At 42.8% G+C, this 27,927-nt stretch overlaps 1 protein-coding gene across 6 annotated transcripts; it reads left to right on the top strand.

Moving 5' to 3' along the window:
- Positions 1 to 713: 713 nt before the first annotated feature.
- Positions 714 to 27,023, top strand: XRCC2 (X-ray repair cross complementing 2). Of its 6 annotated transcripts, none has more exons than XM_048323470.1 (4): positions 732 to 789; positions 2,968 to 3,117; positions 5,178 to 5,259; positions 25,960 to 27,023. In XM_048323470.1, exons 1-4 carry the CDS (start codon positions 751 to 753, stop codon positions 26,133 to 26,135), a joined length of 447 nt encoding a protein of 148 aa, XP_048179427.1. In that variant the 5' UTR covers positions 732 to 750; the 3' UTR covers positions 26,136 to 27,023. The 6 variants fall into 6 exon arrangements, 4 of the variants coding, with proteins under 4 accessions (XP_048179341.1, XP_048179427.1, XP_048179181.1 ...); XM_048323224.1 differs by lacking the exon at positions 25,960 to 27,023 and adding an exon at positions 10,833 to 14,116; XR_007207535.1 differs by lacking the exons at positions 732 to 789; positions 2,968 to 3,117; positions 25,960 to 27,023 and adding exons at positions 798 to 1,141; positions 14,189 to 14,356; positions 14,801 to 19,518.
- Positions 27,024 to 27,927: the final 904 nt, after the last annotated feature.

Raw genomic sequence — 27,927 nt, 5'->3', positions numbered from 1 at the left:
CCTTTTAATTTAAGTCATAATTGATAGCTGGCTTTGGCAAAGAGCAATTTCGCAGGCGTCAAGAGTTTAATTGCAGCCCCGTGAACGAGCTTCCCTTGAGTCACAACTACCCCAGTGTCACAGAGGACCATCCCCTGAGTCACACCAGCCCAGCCACCTGCCCCTTTCCAGCAGGAGCAGAAAAAACCGACACACACCTATAGAAAGACAGGTCCTTAAAAATAAATAAACAGCTGCCTCCAGGTGAGGGTCAGCCTCTTCTCAGGTAAATTGGGACAGGATGACAGGACATGGTTGTAAGCTGTGCCAGGGGAGGTTTAGGTTGGACATCAGGAAGAATTTATTCTCAGAAAGAGTAATTAGACACTGGAACCGGCAGCCCAGGGAAGTGGTGGAGTTACCGTCCCTGGAGGAGTTTAAGGAAGGACGGGACAAGTCACTCAGTGCCATGGTCTGGTTGACACGGTAGTGTTCGGTCATAAGTTGTACTCGATTACCTCACAGGTCTTTTCCAACCTATTTGACGCTGTGATTCTCCCGGCGGTGTCCAAGGAATCCCAAGCCGCACAGGACGGGCGGGCGTGTGGGGGGCCGCGACTCGAGCCCGAGGCAGGACTCGAACCCGCGACTCCGCAGCCGGCAGGCTCCACCCCGCGCTCCCGAGGGGCCGAGCCGCGCAGGCGCAGAGGGCGCGGCCGAGCGGGGGCGCTGCGGGGCGGCGGCGGCGGGCGCGGAGCCGCGAGGGCCGCCATGGGTGACGCGTTCGGCGGGGCGGAGTCGGGCACGCAGGTGAGGCGCGGCCCCCGCCCTGCTCCCCTCAGCCCCCGGCCCGGGCACACGGGCGGGGAGCGCTGGGCGAGGCCGCAGCCGGAGGGGAAGAGGAGCGCCGAGCCTCCCTCCGTCACCGCCACGGGGCGGGCGCGGGAGAGCCCCCTCGGGGCCTCCTGAGGGGGCGGTGTGGGAGGGACGGAGGGAGTTCCACCCCCCGAAACGCCGCGGAGGCTGTCTCGGTGGATTTCCTGCGGATCCCGGAGGGATCAGGGGCCCGTGGGTCCCTGTCCTGCCTCTGTGTCGGGATGCGGGTGGGCTCCTGCCCTGGGCGCTTCTTGCAGCACGGGGGGAGATTGCTTGATTTGTCTCGGTAATTGTTTTATAAATACTTCCTTCGGGCTCCCTTCCTAAGTGTTGGAGGGGATGCCTAAAGAAAAATACTTGTGGGGAAGGTTTGATTTAAAGGTTCGAACTATTATCATCTTAGAGGTCTCTTCCGACTTTACGATTCTATAAATAAACAGTATGTAAGGTGGGATTGCTTTCCTCCTCTTTAGGAGAAAAGAGGTTTGAGTTTCCGAGTTCTGTTGTGTTGTTGTATTAGGGGTTTTTGTCCCTTCTGGGTGGTTTATTTGTGAGAAACTTCCACTTGCAATCAGCAACTTAATTGCGTGGAGATTGTGTGGAACTGTACCAGAATATGCTGAATAGTTCACATAAAACATATGTGTGATAAAATTTATTTGTTGTTAAAGCTCTGCGTGGCTTTTAGGGGGACTTGAGCTTTTAAGCCCTTTTGGCACTTAAAAAAAGAAAAATTAGAACCAGATGTCCACTATCAGCAAATAGACACGAATTACGGGCATGAGATGTACTCTGTGTCCAAGGGGTAAATGCATTTATTTGTCCACATGAGTAGTGCGAACAGGGAATGCACATGGCATCAACTGCCTGCAGTGGATGGATATCCAACCTGGAGCAAGGGAGGGGTTGACAACCAATGGGTTAAGAGAGGTCAATGTATGAATACAGTGTCTGGAAAAAAAATTGTAAAAGCGCCTGAAACAGAAAACACTTAATTTAAACCAATACTTCCTCAAATAGCCTCATGTGTAAAGTCAGATTTTACTGAGTTACACTGAGACTGCAGTGTTATACTTTTATTATTGAATGTAATTAATACAACAGATTAGAGCTTCTTGCAAAACAGCTTATATCACAATAAAAGTAATGACAAATAGCTTGCATACATCTTCATGCCCAAAGTTTACAAAAGTTCAGTCAGAGCGGTTATAGTGGTTGAGAATTAAATTTTGTCTAGTACTTGAGATAGGTTTGTATGTGTAAATAGCCTGTAGGTTAGCTCACAGCCTCTAACAGAGCTGGAGTATTTAATTTGAATTTCTTTAACATTTTAATGAAGTAATCTCTCATTGCTGACAAGACTTACATGTGTGCTTCCATTGATGCACAGCTCTCTTGAACCCAACAGAGTATGAGCACATCTTGCATTAGTCAGTGGAACTGTCCATATGCGTATTTGTTTATAAAAAGGACGATAAATTATAAAAGGCATAGTTAAAATATTTGAGTCCCATCAGCTTTGCAATTAATGACATTTAACCCAGCTGCTGCTGAGCTTTTGCTGTACAGCTTGTTCTCTTCGTGTAACTGCACATCTGTGCAGTTTCTTGCTGGCATAATTACATTTTCAAAGAACACCTAAGAGTGAGGACCTACGACTAGCAGGTTGCTAAAAGGTGGTGTTTTCTGTAAAAGAAGATAAAGAGAGGCTTATGGAGGAAGAAATGAGCACCTACAGTTCAATTATAGAATCTGAAGTCTGTAATATGGGATTTGAAATGGACGTAGGATTTTTTTCTAAGCTCTTCCCACTCCAAGGTTCTCTCCAGTGGTGCTGTACTGCTGTATTCTGTACCCTGTCTGTGACAAAGCTTGGGACACCTGACATTCACCTTTCAGATTTCCCTTCACATGCTGTAGATTTCTCCCCCTCTCATTTTCCAGAAGAACGTGTGAGAAGGCAAAATGGAAATGCCTCCCCTGGAGCAGAGCCAAGGTGGCTCTTGCTCCATTTGGAACAGCCCATATTGTCCATGTCTGTAATGTGGGCAGAGGGGAGGGATGCCTGTGTAGTGTCTCATCTCATCTTTGATTCCATCACTTCTGCTGCAGTGTGGACAAACCTTTGTGAGAGTTGAAGGAAAATTGTTGGCTGTTTCTGCCAGGAACCCCGTTGCTCCCAGCATGGCACTAATGAGGCAAGTGCCTTTGGAGATTCTGCTTCAGAACTCGGAAGTAAATACAAGCTTGATAAAAACACAGGTGCGCTATCATCAGCAAATTACCATAAATTACCTACATGAGCAGTGCTCAGAGAAAGCACCTGTAGTTATTTAAAATTAATATATAAACTTGTCATTTAAATAACTGCAGATTCATATTTAAACGATAGCAATCAATCTACTGTGTGTTTCCAAAGCTCTCACAGTAAACTTAAAGAGTTAATAGTCTAAGAGGAGACAGCAGCTCATGGTTTCCACAAAAAATTAACTGCAGAGGATGTATTTATTAATGTACAAGTTAATTTAGGAGCAGGAGGCTGCAGAAATGTGTTTAGGCCAGCAGTAGTTGTGACTGCTGGCCCCAGCAGCACCCGTCATTGAGCCCCTGTTATCCCTGAGTGCCACAGTGGTGCTTCCTCTGCTAAGAAGTGAAGAGCATCAGAAAGCAGCAGCCTGTGGTGGTTTTCCTCTTTCTCTCAACTTCCACTGCCAACGAGGAGGTGAGAGATTTGTGGTCCCTCCCCTTGCTGGGGGCCAGGGCCAGCCCCTGGCAGCTGCTTGCACAGAAGAGCTGCACATGTAGGGTGTGCCAAGGCCCTGTTGGTAGTTGAGAGCTGCTGGTTCATGTACCCCAAGTTACATTCCTGTATTCTTGTGTACATATGTCCATCTGGATTTTTGCTTTGTCCAGATCATGAAACCCTGCTGGTTTCCAAGAGTTCACTCTGTGTTTTCTGTGCTGCACAAATGTGTGAAGTGTAACAGGAGGATCTGGTGATCCAGAGCAAGGTCAATTCAAGTGTTACTCTGGCCCTTCGGAGGACAAGTCAGAAAACTCTCCTGGATACGTGTGAAGAGGCCAAGGCAAACACACTGACACTTTGTTAATGGAAGGGACTCTTAAAATGTCAATGGTAATGTCACACTTAGATTCCCATTGTGACCACTTGAAATAAATTCAGGGCCATTTAATGGAGTTTTATTTTACTGTTAAAGGCAAACACACACACACAACTGTTCAAAGAACTTTTAAGACAATTCAGAGCAAATGTTGCTCATGGATGTAGCAAGGAGGAAAGCAAGAGAAGGCAGCAGTTGTTTGAAGGTGTGTGCTCACTGCTCATTTGGTCTTGAGGATGGGATAAAACTGAACAGGATTTGTTTTGTTCAGATCTTTAAATGACAGCTGGGTGCCTTGGAGAAGGTAGTATTTGGCACCAGGGTACGTGCTCTGGTGACACTGAGCATCCCAATAATGTCCTTTCCCATGTGTGCTAATACATGTAGGGAATAACAGCTCTAGTACCAGGGAAATGTTCATTCTTGCTTTACACAGTGTGCCAGAACTACTACTAACACAGGTTTTGTGAATACCTATCCACTTGCTATGCAAATACCTCTCAATTTAAGAAACTGTCCGTGATCTTTGAACTAATTAGTTTTACAATGGACTTAGTTTACAAGGGGCTTTGGAGAACTTGCTTAACAAATTCAAGCTTGCTTTAGAAAGGTTCTTGCAGAGCCACTGGTGACTAATTACTTTTGAACATTCTTAATCCATACTCTGTTTGAACAAGTAACTATGATATAGTAGGATTGTAGCCCAGAGGAGTCCTGTGTAACTTTTCAGGTGAAATGCACATGGTTTTACTTACAAATGCTCAGAGAGGCTGACTCGAGGGATTGATGATGCGTAAGGTTTCACGTCTCAGCCAGTATTTTTTTTGGAGGTGATGGTTGTTACAAATGATGTTCTTTCCCTTTTTTCTTTGGAATGGGCAGCACTGCTGTGTACCGGAGGCAGTTCCTCTCAGTAATGTACCTGAGCAGCCTTTGCTTTTTAAGCTTTACTTCTCCTCATATATCCAGTCCTCATTGCCACTGAATCTGTGTGCTCATTGTTTGTAAGGCTAGAACCTTCTGTTGCTGTAGTACAGACTATACATTTCCATATGTATTTATGAAAACATCTTTAAAATCAGGCTAATCTCTCGATAGGACTGTCATGGAAAACTGTCAGTTCTTAGAATCCTTTAAATTTGTTTCCCAAGGTCCATTATTTTCAGTTGACAGCATGGCTCTTTGTCTTTTCTTTAAAAGCTGCTTGCACGACTTGAGGGCAGAAGTTCTCTGAAGAATCTCGAACCTTATCTGTTTGCTGAGGAAGGATCTCCTGTCCATGGTAAAAATGTCTTTATCCCACTAATCGAAAAATGTCCATGTAAAAGTATTCTCAGACCAATGTAACAGAGATACGTATACAAGTAAATTATTTTGCCCTAGATCAGAGTTTTAATTGTTGATGTAGCTATGCAAACTAGATAAAATGGAATAATACAAAGTCACCATTCCAAACATTGTTTAATAGGCCTTAAAATCTACTTTATGCATATCAAAACACAGGTGTGAGTAAATACCAAGCACGTTGGTCAGTGTCTAATAGTTTTACAGCAGTTTGTTCTAGAGTCTGTCATTAAACCTCTTTGTTTGTTTTTTTTTAATCAGTGGTCTAGACAACCACCACAAAGTCATAACTGCAGAAATTTGCAAAGAACGTGAGGTTCAGTAAATAGCAAAGAGTTCAGTGATATGGAGTTGTCTGGGTAAGTTAGGGTAAGGGGCACGAGCAAACAGTATTTTTCAATAAAGCCAAGTAATCAAGCCATTCAGTCTTGGCCTGAAAAATCCTAATTATACTTAGATAGAACTTCATAAACAATTCCATTATGGAAATAGGTACTAATTAGTTGAATGAGTTCACAATGTCAGGATCAACATGGCTCATAGAGACCTTCAGTGAATGAACCTGAATTTAAGATTGGAGAAATCAGGTAACCTCCCAATGACACCAAGAAATTTTAAGATCAAGGTTGGATATTTTAATGAAAGAAATTACTGAACTAAACAGAAATTAACACACTATTCAGGAAGTCAGACTTATTTTCCAGATTGTGTGAAATTTCATTAATTTCACAATGGAAGAGAGAACTCTGATTACAGAAGACTAAAAATATGTATGAAAATAGGCATATGAGTGGCAAACTGTAAGGATCAACTGGTGAGGTACTGCTGTGGAATTTAGGTATGAATGAGTGGATTTCATAGGGCAAGTATAGGGCTTCAGTGGTTAGCAGCATGCTTATCTGCAGTTTTAATCCCCACAAATACAGAAGGTTCAGAAGAAATAGCAGAAAAAGCAATAAAAAGAATCAGGATAATTGGATGAGAGATGATGCTTAGTCTACAAATGCAGTCACTGTGAGACTCTTTGTGTATTGTTTTGCAGCACTTGAGAACGCATGTGGGCTTTAGCAGTACATGATTCCTGCCCTGGAAGTTTCCAATGTGACATAACAAAGATAAAGGGTGGAGAAATACTGCTAAAGCCAGTGCAAGCAGAGCATAGAGGAATATTTAAATACTCTCAATTCTGAATGGCTGTGTTACTCACTAGAAGAATTAAGGGCCAGGAGTGAAATTGGTGTATGCTTCACAGGGCTCTCAAATTCTTAATTTTTTAGAAGATGAGATATTACTGTATTTTTTTCAAAACATAAATATAAAATGCTGATCTTTTAGTCTGGATGTTTGGTATTTTTTAGTCAACTTTATGCACTGTTGAGACTAAACTGGTTATGTGCTGGTCAAACAGACTTTAAGAAGTTTTCTTGGGGATCACTAACTGCCCTTGCTGCAGTCCATAGCATTACATAATTTTATGTCAAATTATCTGCTTTGCTCTTAAAGCTTTATAGGTTGTTCATGTCTGTCCAAAGAGTGTTCCAGAACCTCAGTTCTAAGATGGCTGAAAACCTTGTAAAATTCATCACTGGTGCCAAAGAGTGCCAACAGTCATTGAGCTTTTGAAGCCCGTGTATTTTTCTTCTGGTTTCAACAAATGGTATCAATTATTACCCATATTGGTCATGCTTTTTGGCTGACATTAATGAAGCTGCCTAACATATTAGCACAGCTCTTTAGCTGTATATATATAAATGGACTTCACCTTTTATTATGTTTTTGCTTTGTCTTTTAATACCACAGCATTCATGTGAGCCTGTGTGTTATTTTGATGTGTGTTCTCATTATTCAGTCTGAAATCCCTGTTGAAGGCCTACCTCTCCATTTGTCATGAGCTTGACTTTTAGTGTGTCACTGTGGAATTCTGTAATGTTGCCCATGAAGTCCATACTGAACAGTGCTTCATCTAAAATGCTGTGATTAAAGCAATGCAAAGACCTAAATTATTCTTTTTTTCTGATGGTATTTAAACCAAACAAATATATGAAGTCTCAATAAACTATCCAAAGGTTACATTTTAGTTAAGTGTTCATGACTTGCATGTCGGGGTACTGTAAAATAGGGAGAGGTAATATAGGTATTAATGTGATATTCTAACCACTGCTTCTAATTATGATGGACTTGCATATTTAAGAACACATAAGTATATTAATTACATACCATTTAAGCTCTTCTGGAATGGAGCAAAAGTGACACAAGCATTAAATAATCTTCCACTATTGCCAGTCATATTTCCCCTGTGCCACTGGCATGAAGGTGTGGGTGTCAGTGCAATGCTCTGATGTTCAGCAATAGCATGACACCCAGCATTAACTTGGAATAAATATAAGGCCTTTCAACTTCACTTATAAATGGTATAAATATTAGTGACAGCTTCTGCACAAAATGGCCAGCCCAGGAACTTCAAGGTAGCCTACAATGTGAAACACACAAAGTTATTGCTGAGTATTCCAACAGCTTGTTTGTATCTGCAGTGTCAGAAAATAGTTTAACCAGCATTTGCTGGTGGATTGATTACAGACGAAAATAAGGTTCTTCTCTTTCAAAAGATAACACCAAATTGGTGACCAGGACTGAGCACAATGTTTCAGCTAAAAATATGTTAATCTTACATAAATATTTACATTTCTGCAGCATCATTTAGTTGAACCGGTATGCACATTCATAGCAGGACTATTGTTCTCTTTAGTCTGTCCATAATGGGCCAATTCAAGCTGCCCTGAGCCAGGCAGTGTGTTGGGGGACTCCTTAAAACCTACTTCTTGAATTCACCAGTGCTGAATTTCATGTGAAATCACTCTGCTCATCCATCTCCATCTGTTAAATCTTCACAAACTTAAGTCTTTATTAACCCAATTAGTTTGTCTTCTGCATGTTTTGCCAAGCTAATGGAACATTCATCTACTGATATGTTTAACATCTGCCAACACTAATTCTAATAGAAAAAATTCCCATTAACTTTCTTCCATGTTAAAATGTCTGTTCCTGCTCTCCCTCTCAGGCTGTTCTCATCCTGTGACAGTATCTTTTTACTAATCCTCTTTTCAAAGTTGTTTTGACATTAATGGATGATGCTAGTCCTGATCACTCAGTTTCTTCTGTGACCTATTGTCAGGGTGTCAGAGGCTTCTTGAAAATGTTGCTGGCCTCCCTTCCTCCTTTGCTGTGTCATGGTTTGTCCTCTCTGATCCAGAGAAATGAATTTCCCCTCTTATCTTACTGTAACAGCCTGGTTGCTAATTCAATGAAACCCTACATTTATAGATGTTGCTATAAATGGCTCCTGTTTTGCACCCGTTCTTCTTGTGGGCAGCCTCTTGGATAATCAGGAAGGCACAGAAATCCCCAGCTCTCTTGAGGTTTTCTTGCAGTCCAAGCTGTTAATGTTTTCAGAGTAACTCAAGTGTCCTGGTCAAACTACAAGGCAGCTGTGTATCTCCTTCAGCAGTGTTGAACAAACTCTGAGGGGTGCTTGGCTGTCTTACTATGAACATTCATAAACCACCACCATAAAAACCTCTGAGAATGATTTTTGTCATTCAACTTAGAATTTTTACTTAAATAAGTTTTATTAGTTCTGCCAATAAAAAAACCTCATCCAGTGTTATTCTCCAGCACACAGATATCCTGCTAGAATGTCTTCAAATGGTAAAAGTGAAGCATTTATTTCCCAGAACAATTTTTGAATCAAACAGGTCATATTTTGCTGTAAAGGCAGGTGAAGCAGTCTGTATTGCCTGTTGAGCCCACTCAGTTACTGGTCTGGATTCAGAAATGCCAGTCAGGGTGGCAGAAGTTTTGTGCCACAGCCAGTGACAAAAGATACACTTCGTTCCTTAACAAGAGCTGCCTTACGCAATTGTTCTAAAATGTTTCAAGAGACAAAATATGAGGGAATGACCTACCCAGCACATTTCGGGTAGTTCTTCCAAGCTGGTATCTCACCCTGCCAGGGTGTGGTTATATCTCTGGCACAGGCTGTGTGACAGCAGAGCCACTGGCTGCAAGTGTCAAGAGTTGGACACTGCGACCTCTGGACAGGAAGAGAAAATAAAAACTTATGTCCCAGGAAATGTAGTCATTTTTCCTCTCAGAAGCGAGGGGGCCATTCAGAACAGCTTAGTAAGGGCTTGGGAGGCAGTCAAGCTTTTTAATAAATTTCAAAGTATCAGAAATTCATAGAAATGGTATTTCTGGGTGTCACTGAAATGGACAGACTTGTCACATCAGGTGTAAATTGCTTTTAACACTTGCAAAGGGAGAAGAGCTTGGTTTCTTCCCTACCATCCTCCTCCCCCCATCCCAAGCTTGACATTATAGGCACTTGTGAATGAGGACATCCTCTGGAAGCTGAGCAGTGACTTGAAAAACCCTGTTAACTCGGGCAGGCACGAACATGTTTAAGGAAAGTTGCAGTTAATTCTCTACTCTCTCATCCCCCTATGGAAAGCTGTAACGCCATTTGCACTTGCCAAGGCCGTGGAAGTCTCTTACCTTCCTACAATTACAGTTGTGTGATTGTCCTTACTGTGTGTATTTACCCTTCTGCCTGAAATCCAAAATGTCATAAATAAATAATCCAGTTCCCCAAATTAGAAATTTATAAAGAACTGCTTATAAATCAACTTTTTTTAGAGTCTTGCTCTGATACAAGAAATCAGAGGACTTTGGATAAGGCTTTAGAGTATCTTGCATTCACATTCTACAAAAAAACTGGTTTCCTAATGAAGCGTAATGCTGTTTTTAATTAACATTTTAAATTTTTATGATATGTATTTTATGACCCACATGGATGAGGTACTTAGGCTGAATCCTTTTATGAACAGAGATCCTTTGCTTCAGACAGAGGCATTGCCTGGAGTTGAAGGAATCCCTGAGTCTCCCTTGTCAAAAGAGGCAGTTTCACATTATTATCACCACAGTAGAATAAAAGTGCTAAATAAACTTAGTGGTGTTCTCTTCACCAGTCACAGACTCCTGTAGGAATCTTGTGACATGCAGCATGTGACATCTATGTGACATGACCTCTAATATGTCAGATTTTTTTTGTTTTGTCCTCTACTTTGTTATTTCTTAATTGTGTGTGCATAATGTAGATGGTTTCTTAGCCGCTTTTGTGGAGCAGCTTCCTCTTCTGCCTTCATCTGCCTGTAGTGATACAGATGAAATCCAGTTGTCAACCTTTTATTGATAGAAGTCTCTTAGATGCTGCTGGCAGAGGTTTACAACCTTTGTTCGCAGCTGATTAACTTCACTTTAGAGGCCTTTCTTGAAAATTGAAATACCTCTTGGTAGATGCTAACCAGGATTTAAATGGGTTTTTTTTAATATCAAACTCTCTAAAATGCATTTTTCAGTTTATGGAATAGTGAGTGTTGGTTCAGAAAACACTGAAAACTGACACTGGGCTGTAAATGCTCTTACCTGACAACATGCTGCTTTGTTTTTGAACAGGAGATGTTATTGAATTCCATGGCCCAGAAGGGACAGGAAAAACAGAAATGCTTTATCACCTAATAGCTCGCTGCATCATTCCCAAAGCAGAAGGAGGACTGGAAGTAGAAGTCATGTTTGTTGACACAGATTACCATTTCGATATGCTCCGGCTGGTCACTGTTCTTGAGAACAGACTGGCACAAGGGACAGAAGAAACGATAAAGCAATGCCTGGGAAGGCTTTTCCTTGTGAGCTGCAATAGTAGCACTCAGTTACTCCTCACTCTCTACTCTCTAGAAAACCTATTCTGCGCTCACCCCTCGCTCTGTGTTTTGCTCTTAGACAGTTTATCAGCTTTTTATTGGATAGACAGAAGCAACGGAGGGGAGAGTCTTACCTTGCAGGAGATGAACCTGAAGAAATGTGCTAACTTCCTTGAAAAGCTTGTGACACAGCACCACTTGATCCTCTTTGCAACAACACAGACACTAATGCAGAAATCTGCAAACTCTGCAGAAAGCTTTTTACCTTTAAAAATTCCACATGAAACTGATACAGACTACAGACCATATCTCTGTAAATCATGGCAGCAAATGGTAACCCACAGGATATTTTTCTCTAAGCAGTGTAATTCTGGCAACAGCAAAGGTTTTACTGTAGTTTCTTGCCACCTCAAAAGAAACCAGATAGTAAAACGTTCATTTAGCGTTGCAGAATGTGGAGTTCAGTTTTAACATCAGTTTATTTGGTAAACATTTAGCAAATCCTGGTGCTTAAGGCCTGATTAGGTCTAAGTACCTTTTAGTAACTTTTCAACTAGCTGGTTGTTGCTGGGTGATTAATAATTGTTGTCACCATTTTCTTAAAATTCAGTGAAGGGTGGGGAATGGTAAAAGTTTTGAATTACTTCAGCAGTTCAGTCCAAACAATAGAGGAATGTTGACATTACTTGTTTCTGCCTAATCAAGAAAATGGTAACCAAAGACACATTAAACTTACGGTATCCTTCAGCAGTCTAATCGATGTGGCCAAATGCCTGTTGGAATTTCTGAGTCTTGCTGCTTTAAACTACTCCTCTTCCACACTCCAGAAGTAGGAGTCTGCTTGTCTGTGGCAGAGGTTGCAAAAAGGCCAGAGTTCACTCTTTATAAACATTGGCCTTGGTTTATTCCCTGTAGCCTTGGGCATAAGAAATGCAGTCACGATTTTGCCTGAAGAAGAGAATTCATTTTCACAGCCTATTAAATAGTGGTGATCCTGACTGTGCTGCTTCTCCAAGCTCTCAACCTCTCCATTTACATTAGCAAGTGCTCAGAGGAGCAGGGATTGCAGGTGTTCTGACCCTTACAAACAGCTGGCATTGAAGAATCTTCCATCTTTTAAAGAAATACAGGCCTGATTTTGATGACTGAAGGAAAAGTAAAGACCCAGTGCAGGATATGTGTGAGTTTGTGCTGCATGCAGCGAATAGTTTAGTTTTTGAAAATAATTAAGTGCAAGTTAGGGGATGTTTTGGGAGTGGAGGTTGTTTTTTTTGTTGTTAGGCGTTTTTTTTAATCATGCACAGACTTTTTTTTCTCTGCTGTCCCTCATTATTCCTTCCCACTTCTTTTCCTTCCCCACTCTCTCTAAGAAATCGAGGAATGCCATGCCTCTGGTCTTTACCAATATGTATTTGCCACATGTAGAACATTCGTGTGCAGGATTTGGCATGCACATGTTGCAATTCTGGCAAAGAAGATTCAGAACTTATGAGAAATGCCCTACAGTTCTGGCAAAGAACACCACATTATTTATGAACCTAGAAGTGCCCTTTGAAAGCTTCAAAGTGCTTTACAAGAAAGAAAATTGCACACAGTACATTATTTAATACAAAAACTTACATTAGCTTACAAATTCAAATTACTCAAACAAGGGGGAAATATTTCTCACAGTGATGTTTGTTCAGTCATGTTGCACAGCACGTTTTATAGTTTAGATTGAAGAGATTATTAACAAAAATGCATATTAAGAAGAAGTATCTAACTCAGTATCTTTTTGAGGAAGATGCCTAAAAACCACTGTTGTGAGACACTTACCTTTGAATTTCCTGACTTCTGAAGCAGCTTTTTCAAGCTGAATGTATGTCTGGAATCACAGCTGTGTATAGTTCTGTTACCCTCTTGGGTTCCACCGTGTCTGTTCACCATGAGTTCAGTTTAATTATTCTTTCTATGAGAACACTTCCTTTTTTCCCCTTCTCATTTTAAACCTTCCATCTGATTGCTTCTTCATGCCATCAGTTCTTTGATACAAGTGAACTTTGCCTTTTCGACATCTCCCCAGAGCTGATGATTTTATAGAATGTCATTTCATTTGTGCTTTTTAATCCATCAGCACCAATATGTATTTTATTTCAAAACCTGCATAAGTACACAAATCCATGAAAAAACATACAACAACCATTCAGCCTAGTGGACCCAAGTTAGATGGTTCACCATGAGTAGACACTTCCACTACAAATAATCATAAAGGGCATTATTGATTTTTTTGTAAAAAAGAATGGGAAAATTCAAGTACAACTAGAGCACTTTAAAATCTGAAAATTCTAGGACTATGTAATTTCTACTAGAAAAAAAAGAAACCAGCCCCACTTTCCATTTGGAGAATACATCTCCACTGATGATTAACTTCTTCATAAAATCATACTTGCTAAAGAATATGCTTGAGAGAAAAAAACAATGGATATGTTCTGGCATTCCCGTCTGGAAAAAAAGCTTTTATATTATTCACAATGTAGTTTGTATTTTGCATTGTACTATTATAGAAATGCCTAAACTAAAATGAAGCCAAAGTTCTAGTTGATCAAAAAGAGCACCTCAGGAAATTTTGAAATTTCCCAGTTTTATTTTTACTTTGAATGCAGACAGATTTTTTTAATTCTCTGGTAATTGTAATATTCATGCTCTGCACATTTGTTTTAGCTGTATAGCAAGCCTGGATTTCTGAAGTGCTGAGCATCTGCATATCCTTGTAATACTGCAGGAGGGATAGGCAGTGCATAATCTGGGAGTGCACTGACCTCATCCTCTGGCATTTGGGAGAATGAACCTTTAGGATACAAGTCTCAGAAAGATGCACTGATAAAGAACCTGGGAAGCAGCAATTTTGTTTGTACCTTAATGCTCTGTGAGTATTAAAAATGGGGTTTGCCATTTCTTCAGTGGAGAATTTTTGCAAAATTTTGTACCGATTGTAGTTAGTGGAGACTGCAATTGATCCTTGTGAGCCAGGAACAGCGTATGAAATGTGGCATTATACCTGGCATATATATTTGCCACATATATAAATGTGGCAAATACTCTGTTTAATGCAGATTCTCCTCTTTCACCTAGACCTGAGGTACCGCCCCGTCTCCAGCCCAGTGTCTCACCTGGGGTGCCCTGAGCTGCTGCAGCTCAGTCTCCCAGGCAGGAAGCACGTTTCGGGTTAGTACGTCTGTGCTAAATCAGCCCTGCAGAAGAGCATGGAATGCTTGTATTCCTGAACTCTGATTTAGCCAGGTATTTCTTAGAAATGAAAATCCTTTCATGTCAGTGCCATTGTTCTTCAGCTCAGGGTGGTATTATTAAGGCTTTTGTAGGCACAGGAACTTTTTACATTCCTTAGAATTTTTGTTTGTTGCTTCATATGCAACATGGAATTAAAGCAGCAAGCTTGAAGTAAAGAGGAACTAGTTCACCCTTTCCTCCATCCTTTTCATAATGAGAGAGCTTCTTAGCAAAACCAAATTAAGGTATTTTGCAGGTTTTATATTTATTTTCAACTAAACTAATATTTCTATGGACACATGGAAAGAAAATGTTGAGTTTTATATTCAGTTAAAAGTTCTTTGTATTCCTAGACTTTTTATAGAGCAAATAAAATACAAATAAGAGTTTGCTTGGTTTAAGTTTGTACTTGCACATAAAATTCAAGTTTCCCTTTTCTTCTATAACTAATCTCAGAAGCTTAATTTTCCCTGGAGTTTGGAAATGGCAGAAGATAAATGTTCTCTTGTGGAAACATACCTGCAGTTGTATTTTTGCTGGAGAGTAATGGACAAAGGAAGAAGAAATAACCACTTTGATGGCAGCTGTACGGCAGGTTTGGACTGTGTCTGAAGAGAAACGTGACTTTTTACTTTTCTGTGGCTGCTCTTATAAAACGTCTCTTGAACCTCTTTATTCAACTGTACTTTTGATATGCAGATACCACACTGGGGCAATGGGCAATGTCATTTTGCCATCACCAAGGCCAAACTTACCACCCATAGGCCAAACTTACCACCCATCTCAGGAGAAAGCTGTGCCACAGCACCAAACTCCAGCTGGTATAGGAAGTTGCAGTGAATTCTCACCTGTATAAAAGCTGCAGACAAGTGCAAGGTGTCCAACAATTACAGAGTAACACAGGACCCATGTGTTTCAGAAAGGGGGAAACACTGGAAGGACTTGGAAGATTTTGGCAATGGAAAAAATTTTCAGACAGGGAAAGGAGCATCAGTACAATGGATGTGCATGATCTGGATGGAGAACTGATGCCCTGCAGCAGTCTCTGAAATCAAAGGTCTGGCCATCCTTCTGTGTGAGAGAAGACAGCAGAGTGGCACTGGGCTGTGAATAACGTGGAATGTGACAAAAGGACCCATGAACTGTTCGCTGATGTGTCTAGTATGGTAATGCTTTCAAAGAGAAGGTTGACTAGAGATGACCTGCAGGTAGTTCCCACCTGGCCATATGGATTCCACTGTATAAATGCTTTATAGCTTATTTATAATGAAAATATAAAGCCTTGCTTTTCTGGACCCAGGAGGAATTAAATGTAAAAACAGACTTCCTCTTTTATGTTGGGGGTTTTTTCCCTCCAGCTCTAGGCACCTTCCCAACAGTCAGCACTTAGCTCCAAAGCACTCTTGCAGCTTTCTGTGGCAGGACTAAGCTTCACTGAAAGTGAGTAGTTTTCTCCTTTGCTGAGAGTTTATGTACACTCTTTATTACCAGCACAGACTGGGCTACCCAGATAGGGAAGCTTGAACCTGTGTGACACGTCAGTGTAGCTGGTAAATAGCTGTGGAGGCTTGATTCTGCTGGCAGTCTGGAGTAATGTCGCATTAGAGTAGATGATTTTGAAGAAACAGGGCTGTGACTTCCTTTTGGAAAAGCCTGGCACTCTTCCCTGTGCTTTCCCACCCTGCTTTGCATCCTGCCCCAGCCAGCTGGTCGTTGTACCTGTGTGGGCCTCAGTGCCCCAGGATAGCGGTGACAAGATGTCACCGCCTTGCCAAATGCTGGTGAACAGCCATGTTTGGATCTTGGCACTCATTCTGCAGGAGCTGGCACAACCACTAGAGTTAATTTAAACCTTTTGCCAGGCTTCTTTCTCATACATCTCGCTGGGCCTGTGCTAAAGACCTCCTAGCCGTGGGGGAGATAGGAAAAAGAAGCAATCTTGGGGTTTGAGTATAAGAGAGACAAGATTTTAGGCCATTGCTCCAAAAAGAGGCCAGGCAAGGCTGTGAGGTTCCTGCAGTGGCAGACAGAAATCAAGGCCTCAAAGGTGGCTTGGCAAAGGTCAAGGAACAGACTCTCCATCTCCTGTGATGGGATGAACAGGAATTTTGACTTAAGAGGTACTGCACACTCTCACACTGCTGATAGAGAAGACCATGCTGTGGTGGGCAGTGCTGTCTCTGAGGCACATCTCAGACTCCCATCACTGACAATTCTGTCTCCATCCCACTATCTCTATAAGGAGGGAAGTGAGAGGGGAAGGGGTTGAGAAGAGGGGAGGCTGTTCGGGAAATTCCTCAAGGCTTTGCTAAAGTATGGGAAACAGGAGAGCCATTTGGTCATCAAAAGTTGGCAGGCAAAGGGCTCCATTTCTCTCCAGAGCCTGTAGAAAAATGCCCATAGTAGCAAAGAATGGCTTAGCTGGAAACAGCACACTCTAAAAAGGTCAGGGGGTTTCAGGAGCAGCCTGCAGCCACCTTGAAGAGGAAAACCTGGCTGGAGAGGAGACACCACCAGAGCTGCTGTTTTGCTCCTCCAAATTCCTATCAACATGCCCTGGTGGAACAGCACATACTGCCACTGGAAGCTCCTGTCACAGCTTCTTCTAGCTGGAAATGGGACACAGTTCAACCCCTTCTGGGAAGCAGGAAGCTGGTGGCAGGACACCGTGTCTCCACCCTGCTGAGCAGTCTTGCCCATGATGAGGAGCATTCACTTAGAAGGTCATGGCTGAACTTTCCCTTATCCTTTATTTTAATGCCTTAACTTAGTGGCTCTGCAGTGATACTACTGCCACTGCTTGCATTTCAATTACCATAGGCATCAGTGGCACTTTTCTGACAATAAAATTTTGTGAAATTATAAGGTGCTTGTATTTTCACCCATCAGAAAAAAATGATGCTTTAAAAAAAATTATGAATCCCCTAAGCAAATGCTATAGACCAGTTGCATAGGCAGTGAAGTTACAGAAGCCAGTGGAGCCAGGAATTTGAATAGCTCATGTAGTTAAAGGAAAGGGCTCACTCACCATCTTTAAAATCCATGGAAGCATTCCAAATATGATTATTCTGCAATCCTGTTCACAACAAATCTTGCAGCCTGACACTACATGCCCATTCCCATTGATTGTATGGCCTGCACAAGCACTCTGAGCCTATTAAGCCTGAAGTCCCTGCTGCAGATAATAACTTAGACATTTCAGTCCCTTGAGCAGACACAAAAAAGTACTTACTAGCACAGTTGTCAATTTTGTGGAAATGTCCTGTGGGATTCCATACGTCCATATCCTAACAAGTGGCTGAGCTCTTTCCTTCACTCCCGCAGGTGTGGTTAAATCAAGGAGCAGTCAGTGCTAGCTGGAGGCAGGCAGGCCTCAGCTGCCTGGTGCCTGCCAGAGAATATCCATGATCCACTGCTGGCTGCTGGATGCTCCGGAAAGATTCCATCTCCCACCACAGCAGAGGAGTCAGTGAGACCCCCTGGACTCAGAAGGGCAATCCTAATATGCCTGATTTTCACCATGCCACAGTAGCAAATCCACCTTTCTCAGTGATGGAAAGGGGAATTTCTGACATTCTCAGGTCTTTGCTGGTTGCAGATCAGCTCACACCAGTGTCAGTAATTCACCCCTGTGACTGAGCACCGCAGCACAGCCCAAAGGAGAATCACCTGGAGACACCTGCTGGGAGGTCCAGCATGGCTCCTGGACCAGGGCACTGCTCCTGGCATCCTTCCTGGCACAGGGAGAGCTGGCTCTGCTCCTCTCTAGAGCAGCACAATGCCCACATGTGGTGCCAGTGACTCCCAATCAGTGTCACGGAGTACAGACACCACTAAAGGAAACCCTTTCTTGCATTCTGATCAAATTCCATAGTTCTGCTCATGGCTCTGCTCTGGTGGGATCTCGTGCCTGTGTTTTGTGTTGTAGTCACTTCTGTTTTGTAAAGAAGCTCAAGTCATTTTCCTGCTCTGAATGAAGGACAGAGGTTGCATCCAGCAGTCTCAGTGACACTTTACCCAACCCTCATGGCAGTGCTGGCTATGAACCAAATATTAACAAGAAAGAGCAGCTTAACAGAGTGTCAAGATTACAAAACACGCTTTTCTTTTCATGTTGGTTTGGGTTTTATTCCTGCTTCTAATAACTCTTCTAGGAAACAAAATTTCCCAATACTTCCTTTTCTGGTAAGACAGAGTTCGTATGGTATTCTACCCCAAAGGTAAGAAAAGGACATTCTCTGGGTTTATTTTTTGAACTAAAACTATACTCCAGTTTGGGCTGTGCATCCCTTAACAGTGTTGTTCCACTCATGGATTGATCAAAGACACCACAGACAATAGGAAAAGTAGGAGGGAGTGCTAGAACACAGAGCAGGCAGGATTGCAGACAGGTGTTTAAATGAATTCACTGGATATGAAGAAAATTCTGCAGGATCTGAAAGCCAAAAGTCAAACTTTGAACTATTCCTTCTGAATTTGCACTTTTACATGTACAGCACAGCTGAATTAGAGCCTGAAGATTATAAAAATGCAGACACAGAATAACAAGGCTGGTTTTCCAGATCTTTTGATCCTACAGCCTGTTTTCTCCAAGAGCAAGGTTTAGCTTCTAGGAAAATAAAGGTGACACAAACAAAAGTGCTTTCTGTTATGATAAGAAATTATCAAATACCAGTGCAAAAGTTCAAAACCTGCTGAATTCCCAGTATGTAAAATTGGTCCTGGCTACTCTCTGCTCTGGATGATTTCAGTGTCACTGTTGTCCTGTCATTTATTTGAAGCCAAAACCATTATTTTTGGGAAGCAGGTAGGCTTTCAGACTCTCCAAAACCAATTCAGTATAATTATGGGGTAGGATGTACTAACACTAAAATATTAATTCATACACAGACAAAAACATATATTTAGCTGCCTCCAGAATTCTTGTGAACAACAGCAACACATAGAAGGCATTTCATCTTGCAAAGCCATCATGGACGAAAGAGGACATTCAAAGGCAATGGAGAAATCCTTTTGTCTAATGAAAACTGAATGGGAGGTACATTTTCTTACACTGTGGTCTCCTGTCCCAGATCTCCTCCCTGTCTGAAACACTGTGCCAAAGCTCAAGCAGTAAATCTGTCTTAGCCAAAAGAAGCCTGCTGGAAACCAGAATAAATACAAGTGGAACTGGAGTAGAGACTGGAGCCTCATCTCATTTTGGATTTGCCTTGTTTCCCCACAGCTTTCCTTCTAACCAGTTCATTGGTCTTGATATGCAAAAGCAAATCCAGATAATCCTGGGCAGGGTGACATTAGGTTTTGAATACAGAAGAAAAGAGAGGTCAGAGTGTAGTCTTGATACAAAGACCCAAACTCCCCCAATCCTGTGAAACTGCATAAAAGCCTTAAGTACTCCTGAATAAGGAATTGCTTTTTTGCAGACTTCTAGTTGATGGTCTTGTTCAAGTATTCATTTTTAATTCATCAAAGGAAACATAGAAGATGGTTGAGGATGTGACTTGCCCAGGCTTCTGCCATAAAACAGCAAAACTTAAAGGTCTGTTTTAAGGTGGTTTAACAAACACAGGTCTAAAAGGCTTGGGTATAGGGCAGCTTTGCCAAACAAGTGGTTTTGATAGTGCTGTAGGCTGGGTTCATGTTGTTCTCCAACCACAAGTTCAAGTCTCAATATTGCTTATTTGCTGGAAGTTTGTGTAGCTGACATTCCCAAAGAGGCCATGGTAACTCCAGAACAACCTATAGATTTAAATGCTGATGACTACAACATAACCTAGACAATAAACCTATCAAGAAAAACAATGTGAAGAAACAGCTACAGACATTAAAAATAGAAACATTTCCCGTGTGAATATTAAAAATATAATTATGGGCTAATAGCTAACAGAATTCTTGCTAGCCCAGGGAAGCTACTCCTTGAATGAAAATTCATTACTTATGAAAGACTCAGGATATCTTGCCCACAACAGACTGCTCAAGTAATGTAGGTCCTTTTCATTTTTATCCATTCCCTTTGTCAGGCCCCAATGGAATTGTTTAAGTTGGACTTAGCACAGAAGCCACCAGCAGAAATGCACTGAGTGTGCTTCTCTGTTGGCAGGACTTGAGGTTGTCAACGCAATGAAAGGATCTCAGCCACACAACCCAAGTTAAACTTGCCTCCTGCCAATCTGCCACATGCTAAATTCCAGTAAATTGCTTAATTAACGTAACAAATGCAAACTGCACTCCAGTCTGCTCTATAGGTAGCTGGAAACACCCTCGTACACAAGCAACGTGCTCTGTCCTTTAACAGTGTGGCCTACATTTATCTGTTCCTAAGAGCTCCTATGTGCACACCTCTTGTAAATTTTTCTATTCCATTGTACAGAAAGTATTTCTGGCTAACTATTTTGGTAGCCTCATTTATATTCCCTATTTCTAGAAAGGCTCATGCATATGTTTAATGCATGAATAGTTCCAGGGAAGTCAACGGGAAAATTTATACCTTTAAAGTTAAGGCTGTGCATACATCTTTACAAAGTGAAAATGGACTTTTCATCTACACCTCAAGGTTTCCTCCAGCTGTGTCTGCCAGAACATACATAACTGAACCAGACTTCAACACTAATCCATTATTCCTCCACCTAGGAACTTGAAATCCACCATTAACTCTACAATCATTATATATGGCTCTCTTTCTTTTTCTTACTTCTTTCCCAAATTACTCAGAACATGGGGCATGAAAAAAATACTGTGGTGTAGGAAAGCACATGCAGAGGCAGAGCCAGGTGGTGGTGGCTGGAGAAGGACATCAGGCCATGCTGACAGTGGCTGTTGTCTCACATTGTGATTCTGAAGCCTGTAGAGGTATCCACAGGCTCATAGCACAGTCCTGTTCCCAGCCTGTGGTGACTGGCACTCCCTTCCACCTTGTTCTGGATCAAAATCCACAATCTAAGCATCTTCTGTCCCCATCCCCCTGTACTCTCCATGCCCCAGTGACTTGGAGCCCTTTCCCACCAAATACCTCAGTCATGGTGTTCATGGCATTAAGACCACACTGGTATTTTTGGTACATATGTTGCACTCAGGAAAAAATCCAACAAAGTGTATCTGTGTTGCAGAAAAAATGTAGCTGTATTTTTCCTCTCTCAGTTTATTTTCCTCTACTACAAGGACAGGCCATTCAAAGACTCCATGGAGTAGAATAGTGTGCTCAGTAGAAAAGCACAACTCCTGCCTACATGACGTTAAACTATCAAATAGAAACAACATTTTTTGCTTTGTGATTGCATTCCCTCCCACTCTCACACAAGCCAAGAGGAGTCTCTTGTGTTTACAGCCAGAGAATGGGAGACAAGCACTGGGCTGGTCTTGGCTCAGCTCGGTTTTTTGTTTGTGTTGGACACATGATGACACTCCCCTCTTCAGATCCAAGGTCCTGAAAGCAATTTGTTTTCATTTAAAAACAGAAAGGGCTGTGCTTTCTTACCAGCACACGCGCTGGGGAAGGCTGACAAAGCAGCTGCCTGTCCTTGTGCCTCAGCAGAGGAGCCGTAGCTCCCGTGGCTCCTACCCAAATCTCAGGCGCATCAGAAAAGTATAACCACAAACTTTCCAACCTTCTGCAATCGAGCCAGCAATATTCCCAGTTTGGCAACTACACGTCCCAGCTGTCAGCCTTACTGGGCTGTATCAGAGCCACGTGGACACGGGGAGCTGCTCACACAGCCTGACTTGGAAGATCGGTGTCTCAATTTGTCATGCTCATATAATAAATCAATTTGTTTCCTTTAACTAGGAGTTAGTCAGCAAACCCTCACTCATGCTTTTCTCATACAGTAAGTCCCACTTCCCTGTAGGATTTGTGTGAATGTGGCCTTACCTTTGCTTTAGGAGAAGCAGCGAGATGAGGTTGGTTTTCCTGACATATCCATTCTCTTGTGATTCTCCCCCAAGCAATCAACACCTGATTTTTCTACCCTTGCTGAAGACCTATTGGACACATGGTTTACCCTGTGCCCTATACACCATGGTGTAGGGAAGGAATGTTGTCCTCCAAGCCAGGCTGACCTGGATGTGATGTGGCTGAGCAGCAGAGCTGCATTTCACCCACAGCCCCATGGCCACCCCTCGTCCATGTCCCGGGGCAGTGTGGAGGCTTTTTGTTCCAGAACAGTCTGGGATGCTTTCCCACTGAGCTGGGGGAGATCCTGTCTGTCCTTCTGGACAAACAGGTTGTTGCGTTAAGCAGCAGAGGCCTATCAGTGATGGCATCTCTCAGTCTGCCCCAGCAAGGCTGTGTGGGAGGGCTGGTTACCAGCACCAGCAAAGGTGGCTCCTTGTAGCCCCCTTGGTCTCTCTGGCCCCACTTGAACCCTGCTTGAACTCAGGTTCAGGCGAGAGATTTCGCACATGGTTCAGAGCAGGGCTTGGAGCAAGAGGACAGTGTCAGCAGCAGGTCCCTCGGCACTGCTCCTCCCCAGCTCTGGCTGAGGGACTGCAAAATCTCCAGCCCCATGTGCTCAGCCTGCCTCATCCAGCTGTGGGAGGAATTTCAGCTGTGGAATAATTTCTCAGAGGAAGTGTCTATCCATGAATTAATGTCTCTAAGAACTAATTATTGGGTAAACTGTATAAACAGTCCCTGAAGTGCCTCTTCAGTACTCAGCTTTTGGGCTTCAGAACAGACAGAGCAGGCAAGAGGATTTTCAAAGGATGCTCTGTCTGGGCAAGTGATGATGTAGGTGACTCAGTGGTTTTCCCTCTCCCAGCCTAAAAAAACCAGAAAGGTCCATAGTGGTCATTTGGGGTGAAAATTTATAGCTTAATAATTAAAAAAAGAAGAAAAAAAAGCCATTTCTAGGCCAGATCATAGATTCTAGGCTGCCATCCAATGTCAGAAAAAGTTCCCCTCCCAGCAGGGGACCCAGGCTAAAAGGTTATTTAATACTTTCTGGTTTATTTTCTTTTTGGAATAACTGCCTTAAATGATTGGTTTTGGCCTGAGAAACTGTTTGCTTACCTGGCACCTGAACTTCAGTGATAAACTTTAATGTCCTCCTCTGAGTATTCCCATAGTACATAAAGGAGGCTTCATGCAGTCCCACTAGCTATAAATCTGACCTTTCTTAAAAAAAAAATCTAAATCAGATGTTGTTCATTATCTCTTTCAACTCCTATCTACCCGTGAACATCCAAAAGTTTTAAAAGCCTTTCTTAAGCAGGTCTCCACTCCATTGATGGAATATCCTTTAATATTTTATAGCTCTGACTTGCACTTCTAAAAGTACTAATTAATCTCACTAGATAAAAACTGGCGCAAAATGGCACAAGTGAGAATAGCTCCATCCTTCCTCGCAGCAATAGTGTGCCAGTTCATCTTGGAGCATGTAATGATTTACTGTAATAGTTTTAGGCCCGTAATGGGGCCAATAACTGGCATCTGGAAGCTGTGAGGCTCTTTCCCAATGGATGCCATTCACATATAGTTATTTAATTAATTAACAGCTCCGCTACCATAAGCCAGTGAAGAGTCCATTAAAGTTGTTTTTTTTTTTTTTTAAATATCTTCCAAAGTAAGAACATATGCTGCACACTGCTTTTCCCTTGGAGAGTGCTTAATGTTGCAACCTGTTTATCTTATGACTGATTTTCAAATTCCACCTTAACCAGCTGCTTTTTGCTCGACTTTGGGATTCAGCAGAGACTGAACTGCAGAGCGCTCAGCAGGAGCAGCGGAGTAACATTCTACCTGCATGTGCTCATTCCTGAGCAAGGTGCCAAACCCCCGCAATGGCTGCCTGGCTGCCTCTGTGCTCTTCCCAGACTGTACATGTGATGCACTTTCACTTGCCCATTTCTCTGCTGAAAGAAAAAAACAATGAGGGAAAAAAAGATAAAGGTGTGGAGTTCATTTGGAATAAGCAAAATATCAGTGGGAAAATGAACCCCAGCAGATATTGGAGGGAGTTGGTCAAGTTTGTAAAATGCATTTGAGAGCTCAGTCCCATGTGAAATGTGGAAAAGCCATCAGGGGCCATAAAGCCAGCAGGGATGGGTTTGGTCTGGTAACAGTGCCAAAGGGTTTTACTTCCCAAATGAGGATTCCTATTCCGGAGGTGCAGTTAAATGCAAACCACGTCCTAATGGGTGCTGGCCTGCAGTGGGGCGAAGGGCTCGTCCATAAGCCTCCCTCCTGCAGGGAGCTGAAGTACAAGGTAACAGCTTCCCCTGGCACTGCCTGGGCATGGGCTCATGCAGTGTGCGGCTCCAGCCTGGTGCCACGCAGCACGCGGGATCTGAGGAGCTGCCCCAGAAGGACGTGGTACACATGAAATTGGAGAAGCTCCGAAAGGACAGGAATGTCATTTAACAGTAACTGTCTAAAGTGAACCCTGCTAACGTGGCAGGGCACAGCGTGAGCTCCCTGGTACTGGATCGTGATATGTAGGACATGTCAAAAATTACATAATCCCTGATGCAGAATCCTTTTCCCTGGCTGTAATGTGTTGTGTTGTTCCTCCTCCTGCTCTCCCTCCCACTGGTCTGCAGCACAGCCTTCTGCTTGCAAGGCTTTTACTGGAGTGTGCTGCAAGGCTTGGGAAAAACAGCAGTGCCCTGGAGCAGCTGTCACCCAGAGCCCTTCAGCCTGTGCCCCATCCCTGTGATCCACCATGGATCATCCAAGGGCTGCCAGAAACCCAGGGGAAGCCAAGAGGAGCTGGGTTTGATACCCTTGTGAGAGATGTCAGGTTTGCTCTGCCCAGATGTCAGGTGTGGACAGTGAAGAACCAATCTTTTTAACTGCGATGTCTCGTGCTCCTCCCTATGTAGAGCCTGAGGCCTGACAAGCCTGAAAGTTCAGCACTCAGCTCACTTCCAAGTCCATTGGGGCTCTGAAATTGCTCTTCAGCCTAAACCCCCTGAAGCAACCAGTCTGTCCAGGCTGCTGGGTCATGTCAAGACCTCCTGGCAGGTCTTCCTCCTCCCAGAAGGTAATGGCAGCTGCTGCTGTCTTACAGAGCAGGGGCTGTACAGGAGGTGGTTCCCACTTTCAGTTGCTTAATGGTCCAAGGACTCTCCAGGAAGCAGCACGTGGACCAAGTTCCTTCTCCTGTAAAAGGACATTCAAATATGCACGTCCTACTTTCCTCAGCAGTACCTCAGCCCCTGGGATAATGCACTACCTGCTGGGATAATGCACTACCTGCTGGGATAATGCACTCTCCTCAGCTGGAGGAAGAAGGGACACTCTGCATTCACTAATGCTTGTGTCCATGTGACCTGTAATCTGCACAAACTCCATCAGAAGTCCTTGAAGCAGAGGCCAGAACTCAGGATCTCTCCTCCCAGGAGACTGCCATACCCAATAGGCTATGCATGGTCACCTCAGCTAACTTCACCAGTATCCAGGTACCTACATGTACACATAGGCAGCAGGGAAACAGGCATTTCCTGTCCTGAGACAAATATCTTTCTTGAGTTCTTTTTCCTCTCCACTGACTGTATGTGGAGCCTGGGGTGACTAACAGAGTCTTTGAAGTCCAGTTGTTCAGCAGTATCTACATCAAGGATGATGAGTCCTCCCTCTCCTCCCTCCAACCCTTTCCTGTCTTCTCTTTCTATCCCAGTAAACCTTTCATGTTGCCGCAGATCTAACAGGAAGACCTGGGAGCACAGTTATCCTAATCCCCTGCAGAACTGCCAAGAGTTAGCGGCTGGAAGCCTCACCATGGAGCTGTGGGCTCAAATCATCTCCAGGAGTTCTCCTGTGACCCAGCAAGCCCCCAGCAGAGGAGCTTCCTGACATATGGCTTCCCTTCTCAGTTTATTTTAATAGACAGGACTGACCATTTTTTGGTTCTGCACAACAGATGCTGTAGACACCTATATTCTGCAAAGAACTGTAAAAAATATTAATTAATATGGTAATTAATACTCCATGTGTGCTTTCTGCTTTTGTAGAAAGCAAAGCAACTTTAACCCAGTTTGACTGGCTGTTCTGTTTTACTGATTTGTCCTGCTCTACTACTTCAATTAATATCCTCTTTAAATGTGATTTAGGCTTAATATTACTTATCTTCAAAATATTAGAAGCATCCCACATGACTTCAGGTTTCTTGATTAGTGTTAATTTACAGATAAATTACCTCAAGGTGCAATGAAGGTTAAGCACATATACTGGGAATTTAAAGTAAAACAAATCTGACAGATTTTGCAACTAAAGTAAAACCCTGCAGCAGAAAATCCAAAGCACTCATTCCTGAAGTTACACTCAAAATCCAAGCCAATTAATATTAGAATCATAGAATCATAGAAAGGCTTGGATTGGGAGGGTCCTGAAAGATCGCCTCATTCCAACTCTCCTGCCATGGGCAGGGACATCTTCCAGGTGCTCCAAGTTACATACAGCCTGGCCATGAACAGTTCCAGGAATGGGGCATCAACAACTTCTTTGGGCAACCTGTTCCAGTGCCTCACCACCTTCAAAGTAGCAAATATATTTATTCTCTGGTAGAGTTTACTTCATGACAAAAAGGCACATTCTATCGTAAGCCTCAGGAAAACATTTTGACCAGCTGCAGCCATAGATTTTGACCCCTGTGAGGTCATAGGCAAGTCCAAAGACCCAGTGTGGGGCCTTTGTGTACTGACTTCCTCCATATCTAGCCTCTAGACCAACCTTCCATTTCTTTTCTAGGTTTGCAAATACATCAGACTGAACTTCTGAAAATATTCAGAAGTTCTTTGCTTCTGTGATGTGGAAGAAAACCCAATTCACAGCCTGAGAACTCCCTGGGATGGGAACAGGATGGTGTGATTTTCTGTTTCCAGGAGTATTGCTGGAGGATCGGGGAGTATCATTAAAGCACATGACAGAACTTTCCCTGGACATATGCTGTATAATGTAAAAACACTCAAAGGATTAACAGCAATCGGGTATAGATCTCTGGCTGTGCACACACACCAAATCTACAGACAAAGGATTAGAGATGTAGCATATGAACCTGCAGGGAAAAAATACAGTGGGGCCAGAAATGGAATCATAAGAAAAAGGTTATTCCTGCATTTTTAAAATTTTATACAGATCCTTGTATTCCACAATGGCTTATTTGAATTGCAGGAATATGTAGAAAAAGAGATCAGTCACAAGCTGCTGGGGTTTGTACACGCTGGTCACAAAGGAGAGTGTCTGCTCTGGAGCTTGCAGGCCAAGAGCTGTTCCTTGCAAGTGCATCCACATGGTTGGACTCTCAACGTGTGGAAACCCAGTCCCAGGCGTTAACCCAGAAGAAACATCTTTATTCTTTCTATGCTCATTAAAATAAAATACCCTTGTGAATTTTAACAAGACCCGTCCACTCCCTGCCTGGCTTTACTGCATCACCCTCTTATCTAGAAAGTTTTTCCTAATGTCAAACCTAAATTTTATTAGCTGCAAATAAAGCTGGTTCCTTCTTTCCCTAGCCCCCAGTGAGCATGGGGAAAGATTTATCACCATCCTCCTTACAATAAACTTTAACATATTGCAAGATTTTTATCACAGCTCTTCTTTAGACTCTGCTGTTCCCAGACTAAACAAACAATCCTTTCAACAT

The sequence above is a fragment of the Corvus hawaiiensis genome, chromosome 1, assembly GCF_020740725.1.
Source record: "Corvus hawaiiensis isolate bCorHaw1 chromosome 1, bCorHaw1.pri.cur, whole genome shotgun sequence".
Lineage (NCBI taxonomy): Eukaryota > Metazoa > Chordata > Aves > Passeriformes > Corvidae > Corvus > Corvus hawaiiensis.
This window is presented reverse-complemented; position numbering and strand designations above follow the sequence as displayed.

Coding starts and splice junctions, on each gene's coding strand:
- XRCC2 (XM_048323224.1), top strand. CDS start 751: ATGGGTGACGCGTTCGGCGGGGCGGAGTCGGGCACGCAG. Junction 790..2,967: donor GGGCGGAGTCGGGCACGCAG/GTGAGGCGCGGC, acceptor CTTCTGCTGCAG/TGTGGACAAACCTTTGTGAG. Junction 3,118..5,177: donor CAAGCTTGATAAAAACACAG/GTGCGCTATCAT, acceptor TTTCTTTAAAAG/CTGCTTGCACGACTTGAGGG.